This window comes from Dermacentor andersoni, chromosome 4 (genome assembly GCF_023375885.2).
Source record: "Dermacentor andersoni chromosome 4, qqDerAnde1_hic_scaffold, whole genome shotgun sequence".
Classification (NCBI taxonomy): domain Eukaryota; kingdom Metazoa; phylum Arthropoda; class Arachnida; order Ixodida; family Ixodidae; genus Dermacentor; species Dermacentor andersoni.
The window spans coordinates 153,071,049-153,097,190 of NC_092817.1; the positions used below are offsets into that span (position 1 = coordinate 153,071,049).

The 26,142-nt window shown below is 43.9% G+C and overlaps 2 protein-coding genes across 3 annotated transcripts in view; one reads left to right on the forward strand and one right to left on the reverse strand.

The window, feature by feature from the left end:
- Nucleotides 1-983: 983 nt before the first annotated feature.
- On the reverse strand, nt 984-14,726 carry LOC126537948 (uncharacterized). 2 transcript variants are annotated; one of them, XM_055074562.2, is made up of 6 exons: nt 14,069-14,726; nt 11,744-12,001; nt 11,527-11,670; nt 11,364-11,462; nt 1,562-4,611; nt 984-1,426 (listed from the first exon to the last, which is right to left on the reverse strand). In XM_055074562.2, exons 1-4 carry the CDS (start codon nt 14,592-14,594, stop codon nt 11,416-11,418), a joined length of 975 nt encoding a protein of 324 aa, XP_054930537.1. In that variant the 5' UTR covers nt 14,595-14,726; the 3' UTR covers nt 984-1,426; nt 1,562-4,611; nt 11,364-11,415. The 2 variants fall into 2 exon arrangements, with proteins under 2 accessions (XP_054930537.1, XP_054930536.1); XM_055074561.2 differs by having other exon boundaries at nt 1,562-1,738; nt 14,069-14,725.
- A 276-nt stretch (nt 14,727-15,002) lies between these two features.
- Nucleotides 15,003-26,142, forward strand: part of PolD1 (DNA polymerase delta 1, catalytic subunit) — an 84,735-nt gene continuing 73,595 nt past the window's right edge. Inside the window, exons 1-2 of the mRNA XM_050185069.3 lie at nt 15,003-15,213; nt 24,807-25,029. Of these exons, the coding sequence (XP_050041026.2) occupies nt 24,846-25,029 (184 nt within the window). The 5' untranslated portion in view covers nt 15,003-15,213; nt 24,807-24,845. The remainder of the gene's footprint in view (nt 15,214-24,806; nt 25,030-26,142) is intronic.

The window sequence follows — 26,142 nt, forward strand, 5'->3', positions numbered from 1 at the left end:
AAAAGAAGCATTGCGAGGTTTCTGGAATGGTATTTAAACAGTCCACATTGACTTAGTATTTGCCTTTTCATCTCTGGGTCACCTTCTAAATCCTGGAAAAAGTACTGGCAAGCATCAGAGTGCTTTAAACAATTTTATATAGTACTTGTTTGTACAAACCAGTGCGTTTTTAATGTCTAGAAGGTGGATGTGTCAGAACATTGCCATACATTGACTCTCTGCAGCTGCCAGGTGTGAGCACAGCCAGAAGGCGCATTCTCCTAAGTTTCTTGATAAGCAAGCTCGTCATACCTAAATTATTTCTACACTACTAACATGTGCTGATTAACCAATGCCGTGCATGCAACAACGAAAGCACTGTGGCTGTGCTGCAATCTGAGCAGATTGATACCTGATAGCAGGAATTGCTGGCCATCGTACTCACGTGCGCTTAAAATACTTCTGTAAGCAAATTTTTTTTGCACTGTGAGTAAATCTTACGGCATTTTTCTCTTACGAGTGAATCGCTCTTGCTTTACAGTGCTCTGTTTGCAGTATAGCAGTTAACGAGTAATAGGTGCATGTGAAGTTTTAATTCGTAAACATCCCACAGATACGACAATGGAGAGCACACATTTTTTAAATAGGTTTGCTCTGAGCACAAGCCTTTTGTAGGATACATATACACACTTGGTTAACAATTGTTCCCCTTTGTAGGCAGCACACAAGCTGCAGCAAATTTGGAACAGCAGAGACTGACAACACAGTTTTTAGACTATAGTGACTATTTCAGCGACTTGCTGTGGGTGACTTGGCCGGCTTTGGGAACTTGTCTGTATCACAATCTTCAAAGCAAGCACCTCTCTGGCATATGGTGTTCCCATAAGAGGGCAGCACAGGCACCATCCAACAATTTTTTTTTTTGCAGGCAATCTTGACTTACTAGTCCTCGCAGTTTTTCAACATGTTTTGCAAGAATAGAACGAGTTCCTTGTAAAACTTGATGCAACTACATTAGCAAACTTTATTAAAAATATGCGAGAGTTGGCAGGCATGCAAGTGGCCACATATTTGAGCTGACGCATCAGGCAAACAAAGAAAAAGGCACAATGGTGGGAGAAGAAGCATTGTAGGCACTGGAACTGCCTTGCTGCTTAACAATCCTACAGTCCACATATGAGAATGGAGAGAGTATTAGGTGAATGGGAGCAGGATTTAAAAGAAAGATATGAGGAAAGGAGATGGTCATAGTGCATAAGAATTTCTTTGCTGTGCTGGCAGGCTCCGTGTTCGGTCGCATCATCACGGCCCACAGAACATGATGTACTGGTGTATCCCAGTACCGCCGAGGAAGGTTTCCACGCTTTCATCTGCGCTAGCCTGGGATTTGGAGGAGTGCCATCACTGTGTACGCTGTGAGCCCCACTCTGCGGAGCCATTGAGACACCTGCAAATGATGCGAAGCCCTTTTGGTGCTATGGAGCAAGACAAGTGCACAGTGTCTCTTGTACTTCACCGAATTTCTACGTTTTACAAACTGGTACAAACAAATGGGGCTGTGAAAGTTTGGACTTGACCATACCTTTTATGTTGGTCAGTCAGCTGGATTGGGTGCCGCTATCCGGCAGCGTCTGTTTGTGCCTTGCGTGTGAGATGCAACAGGATGCCAATACTGCAGGTGGTCCCATGAGGGGTATATTAACATGCTTGCTTGTGGTTGATGTCGGCGAGTGAGGTCACTGCAAGTGATAACCTACAACTGCAAGCAAGGGAGATTGCACTGTCAGTGAAACAGGCTACAGAAACTCTTATATTTCAAGGAAGATACTGGGGCTTAAAAGGCCAACTGCAATGAAATTTCGCACAAGTAGAAAGCCCAGTTTTAGATAGTGCAAATATAATATTGCCTCTGTGAAAAATTACATGTTCGAAATATGAGTGGATGTGCCACATAGTCAACAAGAATAGACGCTTTTGACATTGGAACTGGAAAAAAAAATGCTACCATTAGTGCTCACCTAATGTAGAACCCAAAACATTGAGCATGACTCTTTGGCATGACCTCCGAGATTATACTCTGTTTCAGTAGTGTCTTGCTGCAGAGCGAAGGCTAAGTGACTTGTGAGCGCAGATTCTTGTGCAGCGAAATGTAGTGCCACAGTGTGGAAGGCTTTGGACTAAATGGCTTCTACAAGAGGTCTTGTTGGCAGGTATTCACTTGAAAGCTTCTCTGCAGGTTGCAGGCTGGTTTATTTTGCAATCTTGCTCACTTCTTTAATGAAATATTTATTGAGGTTCACGATGCTAAAAATAAGAGTTGTCCACTTGTTCAAATGAAAATGGGCAAAGTACAACATTGATGCAATGCTGCCATATAGACATTAATTTGTACTTAAAAAGTACAAGCAAATAGTTGCTTTGACAGTGGATAAATTCATATGTGTAGTCCGCACAGCCACAACAGCGCAGAGCATTCCTTCATCCTTCGAAAAATGGCCTCTGCAGACTTACTTGCTTGTGTGGCATCGTTCCAAGCTGCTCCTTTACACTAAAGGAATGAATAAGTTGCCATTGAACATGCTTTGAACAGTGCAGAAGAAGTGGGGTAAACGTACACAACTCCTAATTAAGAAAATGGCTGCAGTTACAAATGTCAGCAAGCGCATCGTGCACAAGTGGAATGACGAGATGGTGCCACCATTCCGCGTGACACACTGGCTAAGTGCTCCTCAGCTTCCGCCATCTCCGAAACTTTCCTTCTCAGTATCTCAAACTATTTTGGTGTCGCTGCAAATAGAGGACGAGCTTCCAGTGCTATAGGGAACTACTGAAGCAGAGTATAGGTGGCGTGCTGAAAATTACATAGGCGATTTGCACCACGTCTTCTACTCACCAAGTGCACCTAAAGGCTGTCATTAAGAAAACTGAACAATTACCAGCCATGCTGCTTGACCAAGATTGCTTTGGTAGTAATATAGGGAGTCCCAACTAACATTAGCCAAGCTTAAAAAAAAAAAAGAACTGGTACTAAATAGACAGACAGTATTCAGCCATCAGTACTCTTTCACGTACAGTATAAGTTATGTGTACCGATTATTTACTAATTAGGGAAGACTAACTAATAAGTTTTTAATTTTTGAATTAAAGGCATGTCCTAGTGGGTAAGCTGTTATGTCATAAAACATCACATTTAGTACCAAAAGTGATTTGAAGAAACTAACTCCACTGATTGTCTGACTCTGCAAGCTGCTGAATTTGCAAGCAGTCAATGTTGGTGTTTGCTTCGAATGATAAGAAGCTGTAGGTTCTACATGGCAATCACAGCCTACATAATGGCCAGACACTTGACAAGTTATACAATGAGTGGAGTGCGTTGAAATCACTTTGGGACCAATTGTGTTGCAGCACGTAGGCACAGAATCTTGTGGCACTTTTCATATTTTGATTACTATGCAGAAAGCTTGGAAAAAATAGTTATGCAGGACACAGTGCACTGAAAATGGCTTAATGAAATGTTTTAGGATGCAATAACTTTACCATTGGAAGTTAGATTCCTAATTAACAAATTAGAAAGCTTTTAATTAACCTGTAGTTAGATACATTTTACTGCAGAAGAATTATCCTGATGGGAGAAGAGAACTGATGAATGAACACCTTATCATAATCCTATATTACTGCAGTTCCTTTTTTTCTTTACCAGCTTGGCAAGTGTTAGCCGAGACACTTTGTATATACCACTAATTTATAACATAACAAAATTGAACCTTTGTCCCAGCTCGACATTTACAACGTGCATTAACCCTTTCAGGGTCAATGACGTGAATATACAGCGCCGCGAACACGTCCAAAAATGGTTGATGCCATATATTTACGGTGCCGTCTGTACGTTTAAAATGCGCGCCCATTTCCTAACTTTTTCTTTCATGTCGTGTGTTACCACTATGTGGGAACAAAGGAAATTTTTTTCGCACGCCCCCCTCTCTCAATTTCCATTGCATGGTTTGTTTAGGAGCTAGTTTGCTTCCACGCGTCTATATACTACTGCTAGCGCATTGGCGCGCGCGGGTGGCTGGCGGTTTGGGTTTTCTTCCGCGTGCGGTTTCAGCTTGTTGCGCTGATGGCTATTGATCTCATTACTAATTGCTCAAAGGGCGACCGCTTGTTTCTCGCTTGTTTAGTGCTCACAGGGGTGTGCATAGGAAGGATGCCGCCGTGCATGTATTTCCGTAGCCTTCTTTTTTTTTTTTGACACTCGAGAAAACTAATTGCCTCTGGTTGGCAATAAGATGAAGATTAGCATAAGTTTGTCACACATTTTGGTTTTTTGACGGGCACACACCAGAGTTTTCTTGAGTGCGTGCACCTATGCAGTTTGATTACGCTATGGACGTAAATATTAGTGTAAGAGCAGGAACATTTGAGTCTTGCGAAATATTCTCGTGTGCGCATTTTCAATGCGTTGAACTATGTGTATAACAATGCATCAAATTTTAAAGTTTATTTCCTTTTTTATTGTTGTTATTCATGAATGAAGAGTACATATATACCAATGCAAAAGATCTTTGTCACTTTACGGTCAACCTAGAAAATTATAACTTTTTTTCGAAATAAGTCCCTAAGAAGAGTTGGCATCTGCAATAAAAGAAATCAATCAAAGGGTTAACCTGGAGAGTAACCATGTTTGTTGTGTTCACAATAACAGTAAACCCTCCACTAAGACTCATATATACTGCTGTGAGCCGCCACCGCCAAAAGCGGCAAACCTGGAGCTCCTTCATACAGGTGTGATGTGGTTCTGCGTGTGGTACAGAAAATACTAACAGTGGTGTGTACATGCACATGCAGTGACTGCATGACATCTGTCTAGTGCTTTCCCTACTGCACCCAATGGGCATTGTTAGGCCACTATCGATGCTTTGAAACACTGCTTTTGAGACCTTCCGTGCTGCTCACAAACACACTGTGCTAGTGGACATGAAGGAGGAGAAATATATTTTTGCTTTCTAAGAAGTTTGCTTTTCTCCTGCCAGGCGGGGATTTTCGAACACGCTCCTAGGTTTTCCAAATGTCAAAGTGGAAAGCGAAAATGGCCGCCTCTGAAAGTGGCGCATGCACTTGAAAAGATCGCAGATGTCATGATTCCGCTGTGTCTACTGCTGATTATATTGATGGATCAAGTAGCTGCCCTTTCGTCGAACTGACTCTGAGAGCGACGACGATGTAAACCAGCCCAGAACATCGATGACCGCAGCCCTGCATGCCCAACTGTAGTGCTAGCAGTTAAATTTTAGAAGTGAAATACCTGTTCAATGAAAAATTTATTTTTTTCAGAAATAGAGGCCATTAGATGGCAATACATATTGCACATCTCAATTTTTGTGACACTTTTTTTAGTAGATATAAGCGTATCTTACAAACTTTGTTCAATTTTATCCCACAATCTTGAGTCTGGCAGTGTCTCTCATATCTTTTATAAAATACATCTTATTAATAGGACTTTTATGCATGAAAAGTGCGTTCATTCTGCTTTTTGTTTATGTATTACATACAATATTGAGTGCAGTATTTCCTTCAGAAAAAAAAGATCTAGCGTAATCCACAAAACACACCTCTTTTCCCCACGGTAGGGAAAGAGCTAGAAAGGCTGCTGAGAGAGCATTGTCTGCAGCTCTTCTATGCTATGTGACAAACTCTAAAAAATGGGAATAGTACACTTGGAAGCTGGATTGCACAGGCACACATGGCAATGAACTTTGGTAGATATACAGATACATATGCAGATACAGTTTGAAACACCATGCTGTAGCAAACATTACAGGCAGTTTATCACCAACAAGGTAGGAAAAAAAATACAAGGAAGCTGTCACACCTGGGCTTTGCTCTAACAGCACTGGTGTTAAGTTGGCAAACTCGCTCATGAGTGGAGTTGCTCAGACTCAAGAGCCACTCCTCATAGAGTCCAAGTAGGTCTGAGCGAGTACCCATGTATTGGAGCTTGTTCAAGTTAATCTTAATCACGTTAGTCCAATTCATTTTTAATGTGTGAGGATGAGTTCATTTGATTGCAAGTGAATAACTCTGTATATACAAGTCGAGGTGCGCCACTTGGAATCGCTAAACGTGTATATTAGGTCGTGTGGACAAAGGAGTGCTGTCCACTGGATCAAATTCTCTCTATGCAAAAGTACAGCTTATATAAACAGTAAATTGCGTACTGCATTTTTTTTTTTGTAATGGTAACAGAATTTAGAAAAATTGCCTGTGGCACACAGCACAATCTACTCACTAAGCTGGATTACTCAAGCAGGCATACATTACTTACACTAGAAATGCATATTTAAACAATTAAGAAATCTTACTAATAAGCTTTATAGCCAAATACATTAGTGCACATATTGCAATGCATGGATTGAAGCTGGTGCTTTCACATGGCATATCCACTTTCAACAAATTTTAAAGCTAGCACCAGTCGAGATAAACGCTGTCAAAGTTGCAGTAAAAAATACACTGCTATCCCACAAACATCTTAACAAAAGGCCGTTTTATAGATTCAAGCTCAAAAATTATTGGAACACCAATACATGTTGTCCCAAATCTCAAACTTTGTGGATGCAGATCTTGAAACTCAGAATTGATTCCAAGTGGACATCACTGTGGAAGTCACTGGCTACAATTCATAGATTGTAATATGTGCTGTAATGTAATTAGTTTAAAAGTGAACTAGCAAAACTGTGTTATTTAATTAGATTTCATTTTGATTTCTTGTGCAAGTATTGTCCACCTGTGACAGTAATCTAGCTCCAGAAGTAGAATTGCACTACATACCACAGGTGATTTTGAAAAATTCTTGTAATAACAATTTAAAAGAAGAAACACCCTGTGGATGGCTTGCACTGACATTATCATAACCACCAAGTTGGAGGACAAGTAGAGTGAGAAGCTGTGTTTGTTGGCATCTTCGGCAGTGGTTCTGGCACAGACACCACCAGCATTCCAACCTCAACTTTGACATTGAAGCAGGTTACCCGAGGCAGTGGATATGATACACTGGCTTAGAATGTTAAACTGCAAAGATATTGGGTTCAGGTTCTGCTGCAGAGCAAAAATAGTGTTTCGAACCAGTTCATAACAGTTCAAAATTAGAGATAATGAAAAGTTATTCGAAACAGCATTCTTGAGTCTCACCCACGAAGTCGTCTGAATGAAAGATGGTTTATTTCTACCCTTATGTGACGCAGGACAATGCATGTCTGGTGTCTTCAATATTACACAAGAAATGGTTTACACTGTGACCAGAGGTACGCAGTCATATTGTAATTTTTTTCAAGGACTACGGTTCCCAAAGCACTGAAAACATATTTAATGCTGTCAGTTGCACCTCCAAGCTGCTGTATACTTGCGTGAATTTCACCCGTTGAGGCTGAGGGACCAATGAGGGACTAACAGATGAAGGTTAAGGCTGAAGGTTCGGCAAGTTTGTTTACCTTCAAGGTGAAAAGCAGTGCAAATAGAACACTGATGGGCTGAAGACTCGCAACTGATGCTTTATTGAAATCACAATTTCATTAATGAGGGTTGTTCAACAAAGATTGAGACTGATACCTTAAAACCTAAATTCCTGAAAATTACTTGCATTTTTATTCCACTTTAAGCACCCCTCAGTAGGTGAAATACATATGCCCCATCACCTCTGCCAAGCCTAGAAATCATGCGCGAGGCCAATTTTATCTTCTTGAAAATTACGTGCAATGCCTTGACTGTGTCCTATTTTGTGTCAATACAATGTCACTGAGGACACTGTTCTTGCTATGGACACAAAAAAATGTCGCAAGGTGCCAGGTCTGGACTGCAGGGTGGATAAGGAGTTCGTTGTGATGCGTCAGCATGCCAAAAATTGTGTCACTGTATTCACAACGTCAGCCTTCGCACTGCCATGATGAAGTTTCCAGTTTTGCACAAGTTATGGTCCTTTTTTGTGAGATGTGTTCCCTCATCGTCTTCAAAACACTTCTGTAGTAAGCATTTGTTGCCTCGCCTTGAGGAACCGAGTAAGTGTAACACCATTTCCTTTCTTTTTGGTACGAAAATGTGACTATTCCCCGAGGACCATGGCTGGCGGTTGTTGCATGCTAGATTTTGGGGGGAGCGGCAAGACTTCCCTTTTTCTGCTCACTGAGTGCCTTGGCGTTTAGTCGCTGGGCAACAGCTGTATATAAGTAGATCTCGTCACCAGTTATAATGGTTTTCCACTAATCTTCTCTTTCCTCTTCAATGCAGTGCTTCCACTAGGCCTAGTATTCAGAGAAGTGGGTAAGGGGAACTTAGGCTTACTATGGGTTTTCTTCCTGGATTCGAGTAAGTTGGCTACAGAAATCCATCAGACCATTACTATTGACATGTGAATATATGCTTTCAAAATTCTACGAGTGCTTCCAACTAAAATTTGAAGGTAGTGAGCAAGTTGTTCGACAGAAAGGAGTCCTTAAGTTTTGATCGTGACTACCACTGTGTTCATGGTTTCCTCGAAAAGCGGCAGAAGATATGCACCACCTCCTCCCTATAACTTATGGTCATCTTTGCCCTTATTTTGCGATACTTGAGACAATGAAAACAGGTTCTATGAGACACGTCAACCACAGCAAATCAGCACAAGTAACTGTAGTCATTTTGTTCAGCTATACACAAAACTTAATCATGTAGCATTGCTAGAACAGAGCTGCCATGACTCATAGCCAGCAGAACTGGAGGCAATGAAATACTATCTCGTTTTAAAATGAATGCTACTACAGCCATGTCTGGCAGAGAATGATGTGTGCTCTGGTAAAAGTTAACTAAGACACATTATTAGAAAGCAACAATAGATCGCTCAGCTAGTGCAGAGCGTAAAGTACCAGAGTCAGTCTCAGTCATTACTGAAGAGCCCAGGTTTGGCAATGGCACAGGCCTATGCGAGGCGTTGCCTTTACAAAGGATGTTCTATTCAGCCTGCAACCAAGTTCTAACGATGCATCCATGTAAGTTGGGCTGTTGCAAAGGGGTGAAACTTAATATGATATTGCATGTTCGTGTGTACTGTATATTTAGGACTGTTAGTCCCATTTCCCCCCCCCCCATGACTTTCCTTGCTGTGTTCCTTACAATGGTGCGACTTATACACAGTATTTTTTCTTTGTCAGACAAAATTCCACAGGCCGGGCAACATGTCCTCACTGTCCATCGTGAATGTGCGATTACCAAAGCTGCCTCGTTGCTTGGCAGGAGATAAATTATTTTGACAGCTTTACAGGAGAGTCGCCAGAGCTAACCAACATAACGATGACTAATAGGAGCCGCTAGTATATATGCAACAAAGTCACATAAACTTATTCATTCATACCACATCACGATTTAAAAGAAGAAAGGAGCAGTTAGAGGTACTGTGAATGGTTAAGACCTACAATACAATGACGGTGATACAAAAAATGAAACCGCCTATATTTTCATGACAATACAACAGAAGAATATGCCACTGAGCTGAGGTTACTTGAAGTTATTTCAGTTTAATTGAGCAGCTACGGGAGGTTTTGAGCCTTTGTCAAACATTTCTCCTCTGGTGGGCGCGAGAAGAGGGTTCACAGAGCCATCTGAACTGTATTCTTTAACCAGTTTGCGTATGGTTCAAAGATGGTGGAAAAAATAATGGTTCAGTTCAGGTTCAGTTCAACACCTTGCCACTGGTGTAATCTTAGCTGCCACGTTTGAGGACTAGCACAGTAAGAAGCTGTGTAAGCTATGTATGAAGAACTTCGGTGCATATGACATTCAGAGCCCTTGACAATGTGTACCCTTCCCACACCCACAAATCTGCTGCACCTGCATCAGACCGGTTTTCATGCCATTACATACGCAGTAGACTTCTGTTAATTGAACTACTATGAATCTGATCCTGACCGAAGATCCTGGCCAAAGCCCATACATATCTATGGGCCCAAATTTTTCGTTATTTCGATCCTAAATTTGGGCTTCGCCGGATAATTCAAACTTGGCCAGTCAGCATGCATGCACCTGACTCCTATGGTGACTTGGTGACATTGAACACACACAAAATTGCCCATTGAAAACGCCCATTTTTGACCTTCCCTCAGAAGATTTTCAAGCAATAACAGTAAGCCACGATGTCTGCTTACGGTACTTACCAGTTCAATGCGTGGCTTCCTTTCTATTGTTCGAAAACTGCGTTCGCAACGTTCGTACACTTTGCCGCATAACACGGCTGTATTGCGGCGAAGCTGGCTTTAGGAAATAAGCCGCCCCTGTGCAACAAATTAGACTCCATTTTTCTTGCTAAAAAAATCAGGTGCACGTTAGATTACTACTTTATGTTCTTTAATGTTATCTCTACATTAGTTTTCTACTTTAGAAACATAGAAAGCAGGCGTGCATCTTATTCGGGGGCATGTTAGAATCGGGCAAATACTGCCAAATGAATCAGCAGCGTGTTTTGAAGTTCTTTCTGCATCTTGTTCAATTTCACCAGCTTCATAACTCGATCAATTTCACAGTCCCGTCAAGGTCGAATGGAAGTGGACTGTACCATATACATTTTACTCATACTTGAGCAAGTACCGTTACCATGAGCTTGCCATCCAAGCCCCTGATTCTGTGAATTCCATGCGAGTTTCTGATTCTTCAAGCCATACCAAGTCTGAACACACGATTCCAGAAGTCTGAGTGAGCTAGTGATTCATGAATTTGAATAAGGATGAGTCTGTGAGCCTGCTAGTCTGACTAAGCACAACTGAATCAAAGTGAGGCTTAACCCAAATATACATTTCATAAGTGAACCTGAGTGAGTTTTGCTTTATTTATTGATCTATGGGTGTGTGAAGAAAAAAGCATATGCATAACATTTAATTTGATTGACTAATATTTAATCTGATTAAGTACCATATGTCAAGGTGGCGCCATACAAGACGAACACAGCAAAAGGGGTTACACTTGTGGTCGACTTACAAGTACACTAAGATATTAAGGACTGGCAGCGCATCCATCCTTTGGAGATGATTGGCGTTAGCAATCTCTTCTTATGGGTGTGTAATTGGTGAAGAGTGTTTTATATGTTACAATGATTATTATTAAGAGCGACACATATCCAGCGGCACATACCCAGTGCTAGGAAGCGAGCTCTTGGCTTATGGTCAACAAGAACTCGCACACATCTTAGTTCTAAACGAGTGAAGCTGGCATCAAAGAGGCTCTTTGAAAAGTGGCATGTATCTAGCGACCTAAGTTGGCCTGAAAGGAAAACAGTCAGATCCATCAATACGGGGAAGTGCATGAAGTATCCTAAGAATGCTAGTCGCATTAAAACTTGGCAACTCGGGCACACATATAAGTCCACATACCTTGAAGTTAGGCTGCAATCTTCACTGTCACAGACATTGAGGATGGACGAGCTCACGTTTGTATTGCCCTTGTCACTACAAATGATGCTGTTTGAACATCTGCAGGGAGACATAGCGAAGAAGTATTACGATCAGCACTGACAGCGAGAACAGCTATGCTTACATTTGTGTTCCATAAACTTTGTCTGTGTGCCATTATCAGGCAAGGAGTAAGACTCTGCTGCTGAAATCCTGGTACTAGAGCTTTCACAGGTGCTTGCCAGTGTAGTATCTTTCTTGATGGCGGAAGGACCCATGGTTGGCACCCCTGAAAGGTCACGACGAAGGCATTAAGATCACCAATGCAGATCACCGCTGCAGGCAAGATTGGGCAAACTTACATTTGTGTTTACTATCAGTCTGTGTGTTTCTGGTGGTTAGAGAGGAAGGTGTCATTGCAGTTTTAACGTCCACTGTTCGAAGATGTCTGCTGCAGAAGGAAACAAGTCGTCGATGGCAGCTTGGCGTTCTCTGCTCAGCTCCTCGTGATACGGTGGCCACATCGTGCCACTGCTCATTTGACAAGCTGTCTTGAGATTTCACATCTGTAGTGGAACCCTTTGCCTCGCATTCTTGGCCTTTCTTTCGAACATTCCTTCCTGTGGAAAAAAAAAAATGCTTTGTTTTCACAACTCAGCTGTTCACAGCATGTACCTTGTTTCAAAAGCAATACTTTGCAGTGGTCATGGCTTTGGGCATGCCTGCATCACGCATCTGTACATTTTGAATGCTGAGAAGATGGTCCAAGTCAATTGGCTGAGCTCAGCTTATTATGCATGGTGCAGGTGCTTTGACAAGAGCAGTTACCATTGTAGTGGCTCTCACTCACTTTTACTAAGGAACCTACCAGGAAACATACACAATAAGATTTTGAACAAGATCAACATAAGCTGATCTGTTGCTCCATGCAGGAAGTCAAAATTAATAATATTGCTGTTTGTGGCTCTTCCCCGTGTGCTTTGATGGTGGCGATGGTAAACTTTATTGAAAGGGGAACGGGGGAGGTGGCTGAGGAATCAGGCTCAAGTAAGCCCTGGGCCTGCTTGGCCTTCTCCGCCCAGTCCACCTGTTCAAGCTGTCGGTCGACGTACCAAGAACCTGAGCCAGGCTGTCCAGTCAGTCTCGTTGCTGACGGGGGATGAGAAAACAGGAGCGAGGTGCATTCCCACATTATGATAATGATTTGGCATCAATTAAAAACGCAGCTAAGTATGCCACTGCATCATCAACACTGACGGCACAAACATCATCCCAGGTCAACTGCGGAAGTTCGTAAAACTGTGTCCAGTCTCTTGAATAGACTTTCCATTTAGGAACTCGTGGGCAGCATTCATCTGGTTTTGTTAGCTTTAGAACAGCCGGAAAGTGATCGCTTTTGTATGGATTCTTTGGGTACATTCGATTCGCCTGCACCACTTGAACCAGTTCGCAAGGTGCTGCACCCTGCCATTCGTTTGCGAGTTCTGCGGGCGCCATTGCTGGCGCCTGCAGAACCACGACGTTCGTTTCAAAAGGTGCAGGGCTGGTTCATGATTTTGCTGCACCCACTCCACTGTCGGTGCTGACTTGGTGCAGGCATACAGGTGCGAAGCAGCGGCGCAGCAGACGACGCAGCACACGGGCGCGAGCAGCGTTAAAACCGCACTTACGCACGTCTGATGTGTTTACGCAACCGTGGTGTGTATTTATGACCCAGAAACCGATCATACCTGCAGTTCAGGACCTCTCAAACTTACGCACTCCATGCACATTAGTCTGACATAGCATAACGCCTACACCCCGTCTGCACCTTTGCATTCGTTTCGAGTGTTTCACTGGGCCTGCACCTCCGGAATTGAGCTGCACAGTTTCTGAACTTCTCGTGAACCGCCGTGAACTGGTTCACAGTGGTGCAGGCGAATCGAACAGACCCTTTATGACATTCCACTTGACGTAAGGTATGAGCTTGCCTGATGCTATGCTTATGCCTATTGATGGGAACGCCATAGAAGAGTGACTCTTTATTAAGGAGGCATGCACCTACAAAAAAAAAAAAAAAAAGAGCAAATTATTAGGAGACTCCTCACATCACAAATCGGATCTCCCAACAGGGTGCTATGTGAATTTAGATCTCCTAGGAGTAGGGTTCCGGAATTTCATGAAGAAGGCTCTGAAGTTCCGTTCTGTGCAGTTGGTAGCTAGGAAGAATGTAGATGGAAACGAATGTGACTAGCTATGCATTCATTTACATAGAATTTGCAACTGGTGTTCGGAACTGCAACGAAAAATGCATTTTGCTGACTGTGCAAAATTATCTTGCTCACAGCTTTTACTATGCATAGGCGCAGTGCACGATAATTGCAGGGTAAAAGAAGCTTTCGCTCATAAAAAACAGGCTGATGTGTCCCCGGCTTCGGTGACATTATAATCCAAAGTTTCATTCCTTGCCAGAATTTCAATTGAACACACCAACCCTGTTTTTTTTAACTTATTTAGGTACAACTAATTCAAAAGTACCCTCTAATTATTATATGTAAGCGATGCGCTCGATTCACACACGATAAATATTTCCAAATACACGTACGTACCCTCTACCCCCCTCCGACGGCCCCGCGCGCAAGCGTATGTTTGCTATTCCCTTTTCGTGCACTGCGCGTAGTTGGAAGTAGAGAAAGACGGCACCTCACCTTTACGAAGTGAGCCTTGGCAGGTGGTGCAAACGCTGAAGGTAGTAACGTCAGCCTCGGGAAAAATTTGCTCCAGCACGGGAACCCACGTCTCGTTGACGGAAACGATGTCTCGCAGATGACAGAGACGATCACACACAGAGCATATGTACCCCAAAGGGTTATCGATGCAATTGGTGGCGCTCGCGTGAAGCCGGGCATTCTGTTCGGCCTTTCGCTTCCGGGCTTCGCGCAAGACAATGCGATGGGCTTCCAAACGGGCTTCACGCTGTTGAGGAGTTTCTAAGCTATGCCGTCTTGCCTGGTACACCCGCATTGTCGCAAGCCGCCGAGCACGTTCCTCGGGAGTTTCCTGGGCACGCCAAGCCCGCGCCTTTAGCCGGACTTGTTCAGCTCGAGCCTGGCGCCTGGCGACGATTTCGGGGTCGGTCGACTCGCGCTCGACCTGCCGCTGCTTGCGTCGCTGCTCCGTCCTTCTCGCTCGGCGCTCGGCCTCTTGATCACGAAACGAACCCGGTACGTCCATAGCGCGCACAAAACCCGTACCGACTGCCAGAAGAGTTCAACCTGCAGGAGACCAACCGCCTGTACTAAAGCCCCTGCATCCACGGGGCTTTAGCCTGTACCACAGAACCTAAAGCAGAACCTTCCACAGTCAACAACAAAAATAAGGGTAGCGGTGGCTTCGTGAACTAAAGTGTACGACCGAGAGATGGCGCTGTGAAAATCAAACCGCCTTTTCAAATGAAAAAGAAACTTGTGCAATTTTGTTTAAGAGTGTAGACAAGAGCAAGAAATATTTCGTCTTATATTAGTTGTCTTGTTTTATACTCAAACACATATTTCACGCTCTGTCGGGTTCTTGAAAGCACATATGAGAAGCAAAAGAATGGCCTACCTTAGCGTGAACTAACAAAAAAGAAAGCAACATTGCTCTATTTCGCGCGCAAAATATTGAGCGAAATATTACGATCTGGCTGTGCGCGTGTTTGCATTGCGCTGCCGCTAACTAACAGAAACGGTGACATATTTTGCTGTACGTCTTGTACTGGTTAATCCCGTAGTCTGAAGTCGCGTTAATCTTCGTGACGAAGGCGTGGCTGAAATTTTCCTGCGGCGTTTTTCACTGCTGCTGCCCTTGCAAGGTACGATTTTCGCTTTCAAATTACGGAAAGTGCGCGGTACTCGCATCTGTTGCGGAAGTGGCAACGCGAGGTAGTAGTTATAGTTTTGAGTTATTTTAGTCTACTACCTAGGTTTTTGGCAGCACTAACTCTGGCAAAAGCTCAACATAACGCCCAAACTGGCCGAACACTGCCATCCAGCAGTGTGCGCGTGTCCTGCGCGCCCAAACTTGTTCTTGGAGTAGTCGGAACCTTGCCGAGTTGCAAACACAGTACGAGCCGCTGACGTGCAATGTTGTTTGACGCTGTATCGAGCGGGACTCGGGAGTGACTGTTGATATTTCAACAAACGCGTTAAAACATAGGGCAATGGTAATAGAAAGCAAGAAGACGAGGGGCCGTCGTGTCTGTGAATTCGCATCTACACCTCAATGCGATTCTTTCACGCGCCAGCAGCAGTAGTCCACTGTCGCTTGCGGCCGTCATCGTCGCCTGTCGATGGACTGGTCCTGCTTGACAGCTGCATGCTTTGTGCGAGTTCTATGCAACTGTCACATAGCTTGTGAAATCTTACAAGCGGGTTTAGATGTCGGAATCACCTCTGGAAAGGACTCTGTGGCACAGCATTTATTCTCTAAAGGAAAAATTAGCATTAAACTTAATGTAGCCGAAGCCACGAAGGATCTTCGCAGCACCCTTTTTCGGGGATCAATCTTTACACCAGTCGATCGCTCTACTAAGTGAGCTAACCAGTAGGTTAGCAAGTGGCAGGACGAAGGTGAATCAATTGGCTACTTAGGTAAGCAATAGAGCATTGAACAAAAAGCCGACGTTGCCGTATGCACCATCGCGCTAGTTTAAGTCACCTACGTTACGAAACTTTCTGCACCTTTAACTGCTGGTGAGCCCAGTGTTACGGGCTCATTTTCATGCCGTATTCCGAATGGAGTAAATTACAGTAACACGCGCACCGAGGTTTGGCTGTATATTAATTTACCCCAGGTGGTCTAAGTAAATCCTTTGATAATCGATAGCTTGGATCGAAATCATTTGTGCGTTAAGAGAAACTGACAGTTTGGCGTGTTGGTATGGGCTCATTTTGGAAACAGCGCCACAGAATAAATGAAATGACACGATAATACGAGCGCCGACTTTCAACTCGTGATTTATTTGCAACAAACAGTAATCGTTGTTATCAAGTGTTGTCGGCAGGCATCATAGTCAAATGACTCTGGGGGTCTGTTCGATCCGCCTGCACCACTGTGAACCAGTTCACGGCAGTTCACGAGAAGTTCAAAAATTGTGCAGCTTGATTCCTGAGGTGCAGGCCCAGCGAGACACTCGAAACAAATGCAAAGGTGCAGACACGGTACAGGTGTTATGTTATGTCACACTAATGTGCACAAAGAGGTCCCGAACTTCAGGTTTGATCGAGCATAAATTCTGGGGTGCTCTGGGGCGTAAATACACACCACAGTTGCGTATACACATCAGATGTGCTTAAGCAGGGTTTTAACTGTGCCCATGCCCGTGTGCTGCGTCACCTGCTGTACCGCTGCTTCCTACCTGTACGCCTGCAACAAGTCGGCACCGACAGTTGAGTGGGTGCAACAAAATCATGGACCAGCCTTGCACCTTTCCTGCACCTTTTGAAACGAACGTTGTGGTTCAGCCGGCGCCATTGCTGCACTGCTGAAACAAGTGGCAGGGTGCAGCACCTCGTGAACTGGTTCAGGTGGTGCAGGCAAATCGAACATAGCCTAGATATTATCAAAACTTGGCACTTACACACCATAAAAAAGGATACATGTACCAGCTTTCCTTCAGTTGCGTTGCACGAGAAGGAACTTTTGTTTTCGGATGGCTAACTTATCACTTTGTTTAAACAGGAGTTATGTGTAGGTTTGTTTGCCGTGAAGAAACTTTGAGTTAAGTAGGTGTTTGTGCTGTCTTGCCATTTCGTGTTTGTGTTTTCCTGTAGCACCGTTTCTAAAATGAACATTTGTGCATTGTATGAGTTTGCTTTTGAGGGTGGATGATTGCCAATATTATGCTGAGTGCAGTAACCTTCATCTCACAAACAGTGAATAGAAAAATGCACTTTTGATCCGCACTGCCCATAAAATACCTGTGGCTGTTATTTAACAGAATTTAAGGGAGGGCGAGGGGATGATTTGTGCAGCTTAAGCTAAACAGGTATTAAAGGAATACCAAAAGAGAAACAATGTTAATTTAAGTATCCCGAGGTCCTCATGAGCCATTACATGAGGGGGGGGGGGAGGTTGAAAAATAAATAACATATAGCATGCAACACTAGTTGGTGTTCACAGAACTTGTTTTTTATAAGTCTTGCGGTGTCGCCTTGTTGGGCACCATGGTGGGCAGCTGATGTTACCGCCGAAAACCGGACATTTCCTATTGATAGTTCCTTTCCAAAACTCCCTGATCGCCCTCAGAAACGAGGGCATACTAAAGAAGTACTAAAATTTTTTGGCAGACACACTGAAAACTTCCACCACTATCAAGTCATTCACCCTGAGAAACGAGGAAAGACAACGAGAATTATCTTGCCTTTTCTCATTTCCAAATCTCTAGCTCAAACGATTCGCCCAGGCTATAAGGCATCAAAACTGGCTAGTAGTGACCTTCTCTTGTAACTTCATGGCAAAATATAGAAAAAAACTAAGTAACCTAGTGTCTTGCGGTGACATACTAGATTCAGTGACCCCACACTGCTCCATGAACGCCATTTGTGGTGTCATTTCCGATGATGAGTTGATGGAGATCACAGAGACTGAACTTCTGGAAGAATGGAAAGAACAAAATATTTTTAATGTAAGACGAATCAAAATAAAGTGGGGCGCAAAAGAAATTGTCGCGTCTGTTGTAGACCTAATAAAGTTGTTTCACTCACTCACTCACTAAGCACCTAATTCTCACATTCGGTTCCAATATGCTGCCAGAGACCACCGAGACAGGGTACATTAAAATCCAAGCAAGGCCGGACATCCCAAACTCTTTTTGTTGCTTCAAATGCCAAAGGTTCGGCCACAGTTTTCACAACTGCCAAGGCTGACTGACCTGTGCTAAATGCAGTGCACACAAACATCTATTTGAATCTTGTGAAAATGCTCTATGCTGTGTAAACTGCGATAGTCTGTGATAGTGTAAACTGCGAGGATGCCGCTTACTTGCAGTCCTGCCCATCCTGGAAAAGAGAGAAAGAAATTGTGACAATTAAGGTAAAAGGGAACCTATTGTTTAAGAAGATATGGAGATGGGTGTTGTTCCCATTAAAGAACAGCTTTTCTGAAGTGGCGCGTCAGGGGGAGCATCGCAATAGCTTCCAGCTACTGTCCGGCCCAGGTGTACTGGGCCGGCGGCAATAATGTCCGCCCCCTTGGTGACGACAGCCAGCGCTGTGCCACCACGTCAGGAGGGGCCATCGACCTCCTGGTTGGTGGCCTCCAGGGTCTCGTCTCTTGAGGCAAGGCCCTCAAGGTGAATACACCGCTTGCAAGAGCGGGTGCCCAGCGCCCGCTCTTGTGAATACATCGCTCGCAAGAGTGGGTGCCCAGCGCCCCAGAAAAGGTGATGGACACAACTTCCAGCCAACCAGTGCATCCAGAGCCTAAAGAGTGGCGGGGGTATCTTGACCACTCCAAAAAAGAGAAACTGCGCGTTACGGGCTCTATAATCTAATTGTACCCTAAGCACACAGCACAAATTTCTTTCAACATGGGAATGCAAGTAGTTCAGCGGAACGTTGGCCGTATTCTTCAAAATCATCGTGACGTTAAGGAACTCATTTGAATATATAGTCCCAGGATGCTGTGTGACTAGGAAACACACGTCAAACACATGCAAACAAATTTTCTTCCACAATATTCTATTTTTCGTAAAGGCCGTGATGATGCCGTGGCGTCATCTGGCGATACGACTATTGTAGTCGATAGAGGTGTAGCCTGCCGCAAATTAAAACTGTGTATGCCCCTAGGTTGCTGTCCAAGTGGTGTTTAATAAGCTAGTAGCTATCAGCTCCATATACATCCCTCCCAGCTATCAACTTCATAAAACCGAATTTCAAAATTACATAGATCAACTTCCTGAGCCATATATTGTTGTTTGAGATCTAAATGCGCATAACACTTTGTGGAGAGGCTCCCGTTGCGACAGACGAGGGTGCTTAATAGAACACTTCCTCTGTTCATCTGGTGCATACATACTCAATAAGGAGTCAACATACCATAGCGTTGCACACAACACCTACTCCTCAATTGACTTAAGCATAGTATCCAGCACACCCCTGCTCTACCTCGAGTGAAGCATTATTTAGAACCTTTACGGAAGTGACCACTTCCTGATATCTTTGAATGTTACAACATAGGATGAATGCTCCCCATATCTTCCTTGATGGAAGGTTGACTCAGCGAACTTGGAACTATTCCGGGAATATACACATTTAGACGGGGAGAAAATGACTGGTATTCATATAGACAATGCTGTGAATTACTTAACAGGTTTTATATTAGATGCTGCCGCAAAATGCATACAATAAACGAACAAACTGTCTAATAAACATTGCATCCCGTGGCGGAATGACAAATGTCAAAAGGCAAGGAAAAAGCAAAACCAAGTTTGGGGGCTGCTACATGACTGCCCAACTGCTGAAAACCTCATTAATTTTATACACGCTATGTCGCAGGGCAGAAGAACACGTCGCCGAGCTAAGAGAGATAGTTGGGAAAATTATATACCTAGTATTAATGCATGCACTAATGAGAAAAAGATCTGGAACTGGGTAAACAAATTAAAAAGCCGGCACTCTCATCGTCTACCCCTAGTAAATGCCCAAGGAGACAGCCTGGAAAATCAGGCAGATTTTCTAGGTGAGCACTTTGAACAAATATTGAGTGCATTGCACTACACAAACACTTTCCTGTGGTTCAAAGAACGCGCAGAGCGACAGCACCTTGAATGCAGGTGTGCAAGAAATGAAGCGTACAATTGCCCATTCAGTTCAGTGGAACTTCAGACATCTCTGAATGGTTGCAAAAACTAGGCCCCAAGTAGCGATCACGTGATTTATAAAATGATCAAGCACTTACGCTCAGAAACTCTAAAAACACTTCTGTCTCTTTTTTTTATGCTATGTGGACAGCTGGGTACATTCCATCTGATTGAAAAGAAGCTGTTGTTATCCCCATACTTAAACAAGGGAAGGAATCATCTCTGGCCACTAGTTACAGATCAATAGCTCTAACAAGCTGTCTGTGCAAGCTGTTCAAAAAGTGATAAATCGGCACCTAATTTGTTTCTTTGAAAATAACAAAATACTAGACCCCTTCCAGTATGGTTTCCGAGGAGGTAGGTCAACAACAGACCATCTCGTTTGCATCGAGGCCAACATCAGGGATGCCTTTATACATAAACGATTCCTTCTTTCAGTATTTCTAAACCTAGAGAAGGCATACGATATCGCATAGCAGTTTGGTATTCTTCAGGACCTTTCCGCAATGGGTGTCCATGGCAACATGCTCAACCCAATCGAAAGCTACCTCTCTGATTGCACGTTTCATGTACAAGTGGGCGTTTACATGTACGTTTGTCTAGAACATTCACTCAAGAGGTCGGCATGCTGCAAGGAGGCGTGCTTAGTTGCACACACTTTGTAGTAAAAATAAATTCACCTCGTACAGTCATTCCACACACCATATTTTCTGTTGTGGGGATCGAAGTGCCTTCCTGTGCCTCATCCCCCAGCTCACACATTATGCTTAACCCGATCTCCAGGAACCGTCTCTGTAACGGCAACATGGCAAACACGGCTAGCGCACCGGAGCTAATTTCCCACGCAAACCGTGCTTCTCCCTCCCAGGGTCGAATCGCCTTGCAAGCGTCACCGGGACGCGCCCTGATTGGCCTCTCAAGTGGCGGCCCCTGGGCGCCCTCTCCACCTGAGCGCTCTTCCTGAGTGCTTTGTCAGCGTGGCAGATCATAGAATAAAGAACCAACTCACAGGCCCGCAACGAGTTGGTTATGCGGGACCTTTGCTCCTGTGACTTCTTGTTCTATCGCTTGGTGGGCCGCTTCCCGGTTTGCCCTAGCACAACCGGCGCGCATACTCAATCGGTCTAGCGGCGAGCCTTTGCCCGTAAACGCCGTGACTGTCGCACTGTTCTGTATCTTAGGTGATTAAACCCATGTTTGTTGGTGATCTGACTCTGGAGCCTTCTCTGCGCCAGGTCGAGAGTCAATGAATCCTGCTGTAGCGCCTTTGTGCATTTCAGAGTGAAGGAGCATCGTGCCCTTTCCTGACCGTCGCTTAGAGGGTGAGCCTTGTGCAAACCCATCTTCACACTGTATATGCCAAGGATGTGTAAATATGTTTTAAGTCATGCAATATTGCTATTTGTGAACGCCAGGTCCAGCTTGGTTTAAACAAATTATCTAGATGGGTGAATGAAAACGGGTTTAAACTGAACACACAGAAAAGTACTTGCCTGCTCTTCTCCAAGAAGGGAAGTGCAACGCCAATCCCTAGTATATTTATCAGTGTTCACTGCTGACTAACTGTCAGCAGTGAACATAAATTCTTAGGTATTATCTTGGATTCAAAACAAACGTTTATACCCCATATCAAATATCTCAGAACAAAATGCATGAAAACAAAACCTCCTAAAGGGTCTGTCACATACCACGTGGAGTAGCGGCAGGAAGTGCCTATTGGACCTGCACGAAAGCCTTATATGTGCACGTTTAGACTATAGTGCCAAGGTGTACCACTCTGCCGCACCGTGCCCGTTGAAGATGCTGGATCCGATTCATCATTTAGATATCTGCCTGGCCACAGGTGCGTTCAGGACAAGTCCTTCACAAAACCTCTACACGAAATCGAATGAGTAGCCGCTTAACTTGCAAAGGCCATACTCCATCTTTACATATTTTCTGAAGGTACATGCAAACCCTTAACATCCATTTACGCTACTATAAATGATATGACACGCACCACACTGTTTCGTAACTGACCCTCAGTTAAGGAGCCATTCTCACTGTGTGTGAGGAACCTCAGTGATGAAATGGGTGTCCCACTTATAGAACCTCGTCTAAAGGCCCTGGCAAAGCTCTTACCACCGTGGCAACGGCAGCTTATTAACCCTTTGAGGGTAGATTTTTTTCGCGATATGCGACCGCCCAGGTCCGTGTTTTCTTTTTTTTATTATTTTTTTTTTTATTGCAGATTCCAATTCTTCTTCGGGACCTATTTCGAAAAAAATGTACCATAATCTTTCTAGGGTGACCGTAAAGTGAGAAAAAAATATTTTGCATTGGTATATATGTACTTTTCATTCATGAATAACAACAATAAATAAGGAAATTAACTTATAAGAATAAAAAATTTGGTGCATTGTTATAGTTCAAGGTTTTGAAAATGCGCACACGACAATATTTCGCAAGACTCAAATGTTCCTGCTGTTACACTAATATGTACATCCATAGCATAATTGAACTGTGTAGATGCACGCACTCAAGAAAACTGTGTGGTCGTGTGCCTGTCAAAAAAGAAAAACGTGTGACAAACTTCTGCTAATCTTCATCTTATCGCCAACCAAAGGCAAGTAGTTTTCGCGAGTCTACAAAAAAAAAGAAAACATAGGAAACTCGTGCACGGCGGCATCCTTCCTATGTGCACCCCTGTGAGCACTAAACAAGCAAGAAACAAACGGTTGCCCTTTGAGCAATTAGTAACGAGGTAGCCATCAGTTTTCTAAGCGAAGAAGCCGAAACCGCCCGCGGAAGAAAACCCAAACTGCCGCCCGCCCACCAATGCACGAGTGGTAGTATATAGATGCGCGGGAGCAAATAGCGCTAAAACAAACAATGCAACGAAAACCGAGAGAGGGAGGTGCGCGAAAAGGATTCCCCTTTATTCCCACATAGTGGCAGCACATGACAGAAAAGAAAAAGTTAGAAAATTGGTGTGCTTTTTAAACTTACAGACGGCGCCGTAAATATACGGCATCGACCATTTTGGACTTGTTTGCAGCGCCATATATTTACGTCATTGACCCTCAAAGGGTTAAATGTGACCTGTCTGTTATTTGTGTTACAAAGCACACTCCAGAGGAACACATCCGGATGCGCGTTTTACAACTCAAGTGAAAGTACTCATGCTCAGAATTTTATACTGACCCATCAAAGTCCCATGCTGGCATGTCTTTTGCAGCGGTTGGTCCATCATTCTCAGAATCTGACGTTTTGCACCTGGAAACAAGTACCTGTTCCACATAGGCATACGCAGTAATGTCGGCTTTTAAATGTGTCACGAAAACCAACTTATCCAATGGCATCATATATTCAGACTCTATGAGTGTAGTGAGGTCCTTAATGTCATTCCGCAAAAACAAAAATCCTGCAGTCAACGAGCTTTGTTCACTTCTGTGCACAGTGTGCATATCAAACCAGCTTTTTGTGAAATGCTGGGTGCCCAGCCACAGAGGCATCGAAGGTAACATGCTGGCAGACCAGATAGTCACATCTGTTACGGCGAAAGCGAGCAACACGTTCATGACTGTCCCTGTGACAGACTTCAAACCTTTTCTCCACAGAAAAATATAGGACATGCTGGAAGCAAATTTTGGACACTGAAACGTTGAATAAGCTTAATTTGATTAAGCCTTAGTTGGGTAATTGGCGACCAACAACAAAAATACGGCAAACTGAAGTAATCCTTTGCCGACTTAGGATAGGTCATATCTATGGGGCCCACTTCTACTTGCTGTCTGGTGGTGAACTTCCCATCTGCGCTAAATGTGGAGAGACACTAACTGACCTACATGTCCTAATGGAGTGCCGTGTATCACAAGCTGAAAGAAAGAAGCACTTTCCTCTAGCTTACGGACAGAATATTCCTCTTCATCCAGCTATGTTCTTTCATGTGGACTCATTTTTCCGCAGCAAACCACTATTAAACTATTTACATGATGTTCATTCATTACAAGTTCTACGCCTGATGAATTCGTAGCATGACCTCTCAACAGAGGCTACTTCTGCGATAGTAGCATTTGTATGGCAGGGGCCTCCAAAGCTTTGCATCCAAGGTTTCTGATGAGGCAGCAGTGCCAATGGCATGTACATATTTTAGAAAACCATTCTTTCAAAACATGTTTTATATTCACAGGGCATTTTAAAGTGATTGTCATAATTACATTCATGTTTTGACTCTTTCTTTAGGCCCATATACAGCCGTGTTCCATCAATGCTTTCCACTTCATTGTTCCATTAAATACTCCTTGTCACTTGCATGGCGCTCTTTGGCCAGACCTGGCCCTTGTGCCCTTAAATGTCACGTATCATCCCTTTAAACTAACAGAATGGGTGCTATGTGAAGGGAAAGGCAGGCAAGGACAGCAGCAAATCACATGGTGCAATGAGATTAGGAGATTTTCAGGCATAAGACAGAGTCGGCTTACGCAAGACAGGGGTAATTGGGTATCTCGGGTGGAGGCCTTCATCGTGCAGAGAACATAGAGTAGGCTGACGACCAACAGCGGTGATTAACCGGTGCTGTTGCTCCGCTGTTGACAGTTGCTGTGTGGCTTCACCTTGTGCAGGGCCACCTGTGGCGCAGCCCTTGTTTTGTTTAGTCTGCGATGGACTACAAACGGAAGCAGTCGGGACGACTGAGCTCGTCGCAGCAGGGTGGCATGAAGAAGTCACGCCGGCAAAATGATGACGACGATGAGCCGATGGACTTTGAAGCAGAGCTGGCCCTCATGGAGCAGCAGCTCAGCGAGGAGCAGGCAATGGATGATGTAGAGTCCCAGGAGTCTGTTGGTGAGTGTGTTTAATGCTCTTCAATTCTCAGTTGTTTTTTATGAGTTGCAAATGAGCCCTCCTGCGGGGTCTGTCAGATGAATAACTGGTTTGGAATCTTCATCAATCGTTAGAAGAAAAGCACAGCAGCCGTTGTTCAGCGCCATGCCACACAAAAGGGAACACATGCTGTTTTTAATTGCCATTAAAGCCATCCAATCTGATGGTCACTGCGTCACCATAGTGGAGGTTTTAGTTTCACTTTAAAGCGAATCGAATCCTGCACATGGGATTGGTCAGGCATGATTTGCAGGTCAAACGAATATTGTCCAATCCTGAGAGATTGTAGGTATAAGCAAGAAATGTTTCCTAATGGCTGCTTTATCAATGTGCGTGTCTCTATTCTGTGTAATCACCATCCTCATTTCCTCCTTCACTCTCCACTTGCCACATCTGTTGATCAACTTCCTCCTACTTGTCATTATCACCATATCTGTTGTCATCACTTCGTAGCCATGAATCAATTGTTGATGTGAATATCTTGTTATTGGGTACTTAATCATCCTCCATTGTGTGCTATCCACTTTGTAATCAGCAACTACCCTTCTGTGCTTGCGAGAAATGAGATGGTGTTTTAGGGGGCGTGCCTCATGTTGTCTCAGCAAATGCACGAATATGAAACCATTACCTCTTCTGCCCTGCTTCTGTGCGATCAGCTGTCGGAAATGCAACTGGATTTTAGTTAACGCACTGTGCTCCATTCATGCTGAAACATGTGGAATGGGGGAGTGAAGATGTGTGCAGTAGTTGGCTGTAAAAACTGTGAATGACATATTAAGAAAAGGAATAAATCTGTGTGGCCAAGTTCACGGACCGCTGCTGAATGAGAACTGCCTGTGTTACCGACTCTTTGCAATGCATGGCTTCCCTTGAGGATTAAAAAAACTTCACTCAGCCGTCAGCGTTGTATCAAGGAAACGACTTCAACCCCGAAACGTCTGCATGAGTGAGTACCGTTCGTTATACGGTGACAGAGGGAGTAGCGCTGCTTCTTGGCATACAGTAAGTGTTTCGCATGTTCACATCCACCCCAGCTCACACGCAAGCTTATGCCCACTCTATCACCAACGTACC

Coding starts and splice junctions, on each gene's coding strand:
- LOC126537948 (XM_055074562.2), bottom strand. CDS start 14,594: ATGGACGTACCGGGTTCGTTTCGTGATCAAGAGGCCGAGCGCCGAGCG. Junction 12,002..14,068: donor CCAAGGCTCACTTCGTAAAG/GTGAGGTGCCGT, acceptor TTTTTTCCACAG/GAAGGAATGTTCGAAAGAAA. Junction 11,463..11,526: donor AAAGTTTATGGAACACAAAT/GTAAGCATAGCT, acceptor GTCTCCCTGCAG/ATGTTCAAACAGCATCATTT.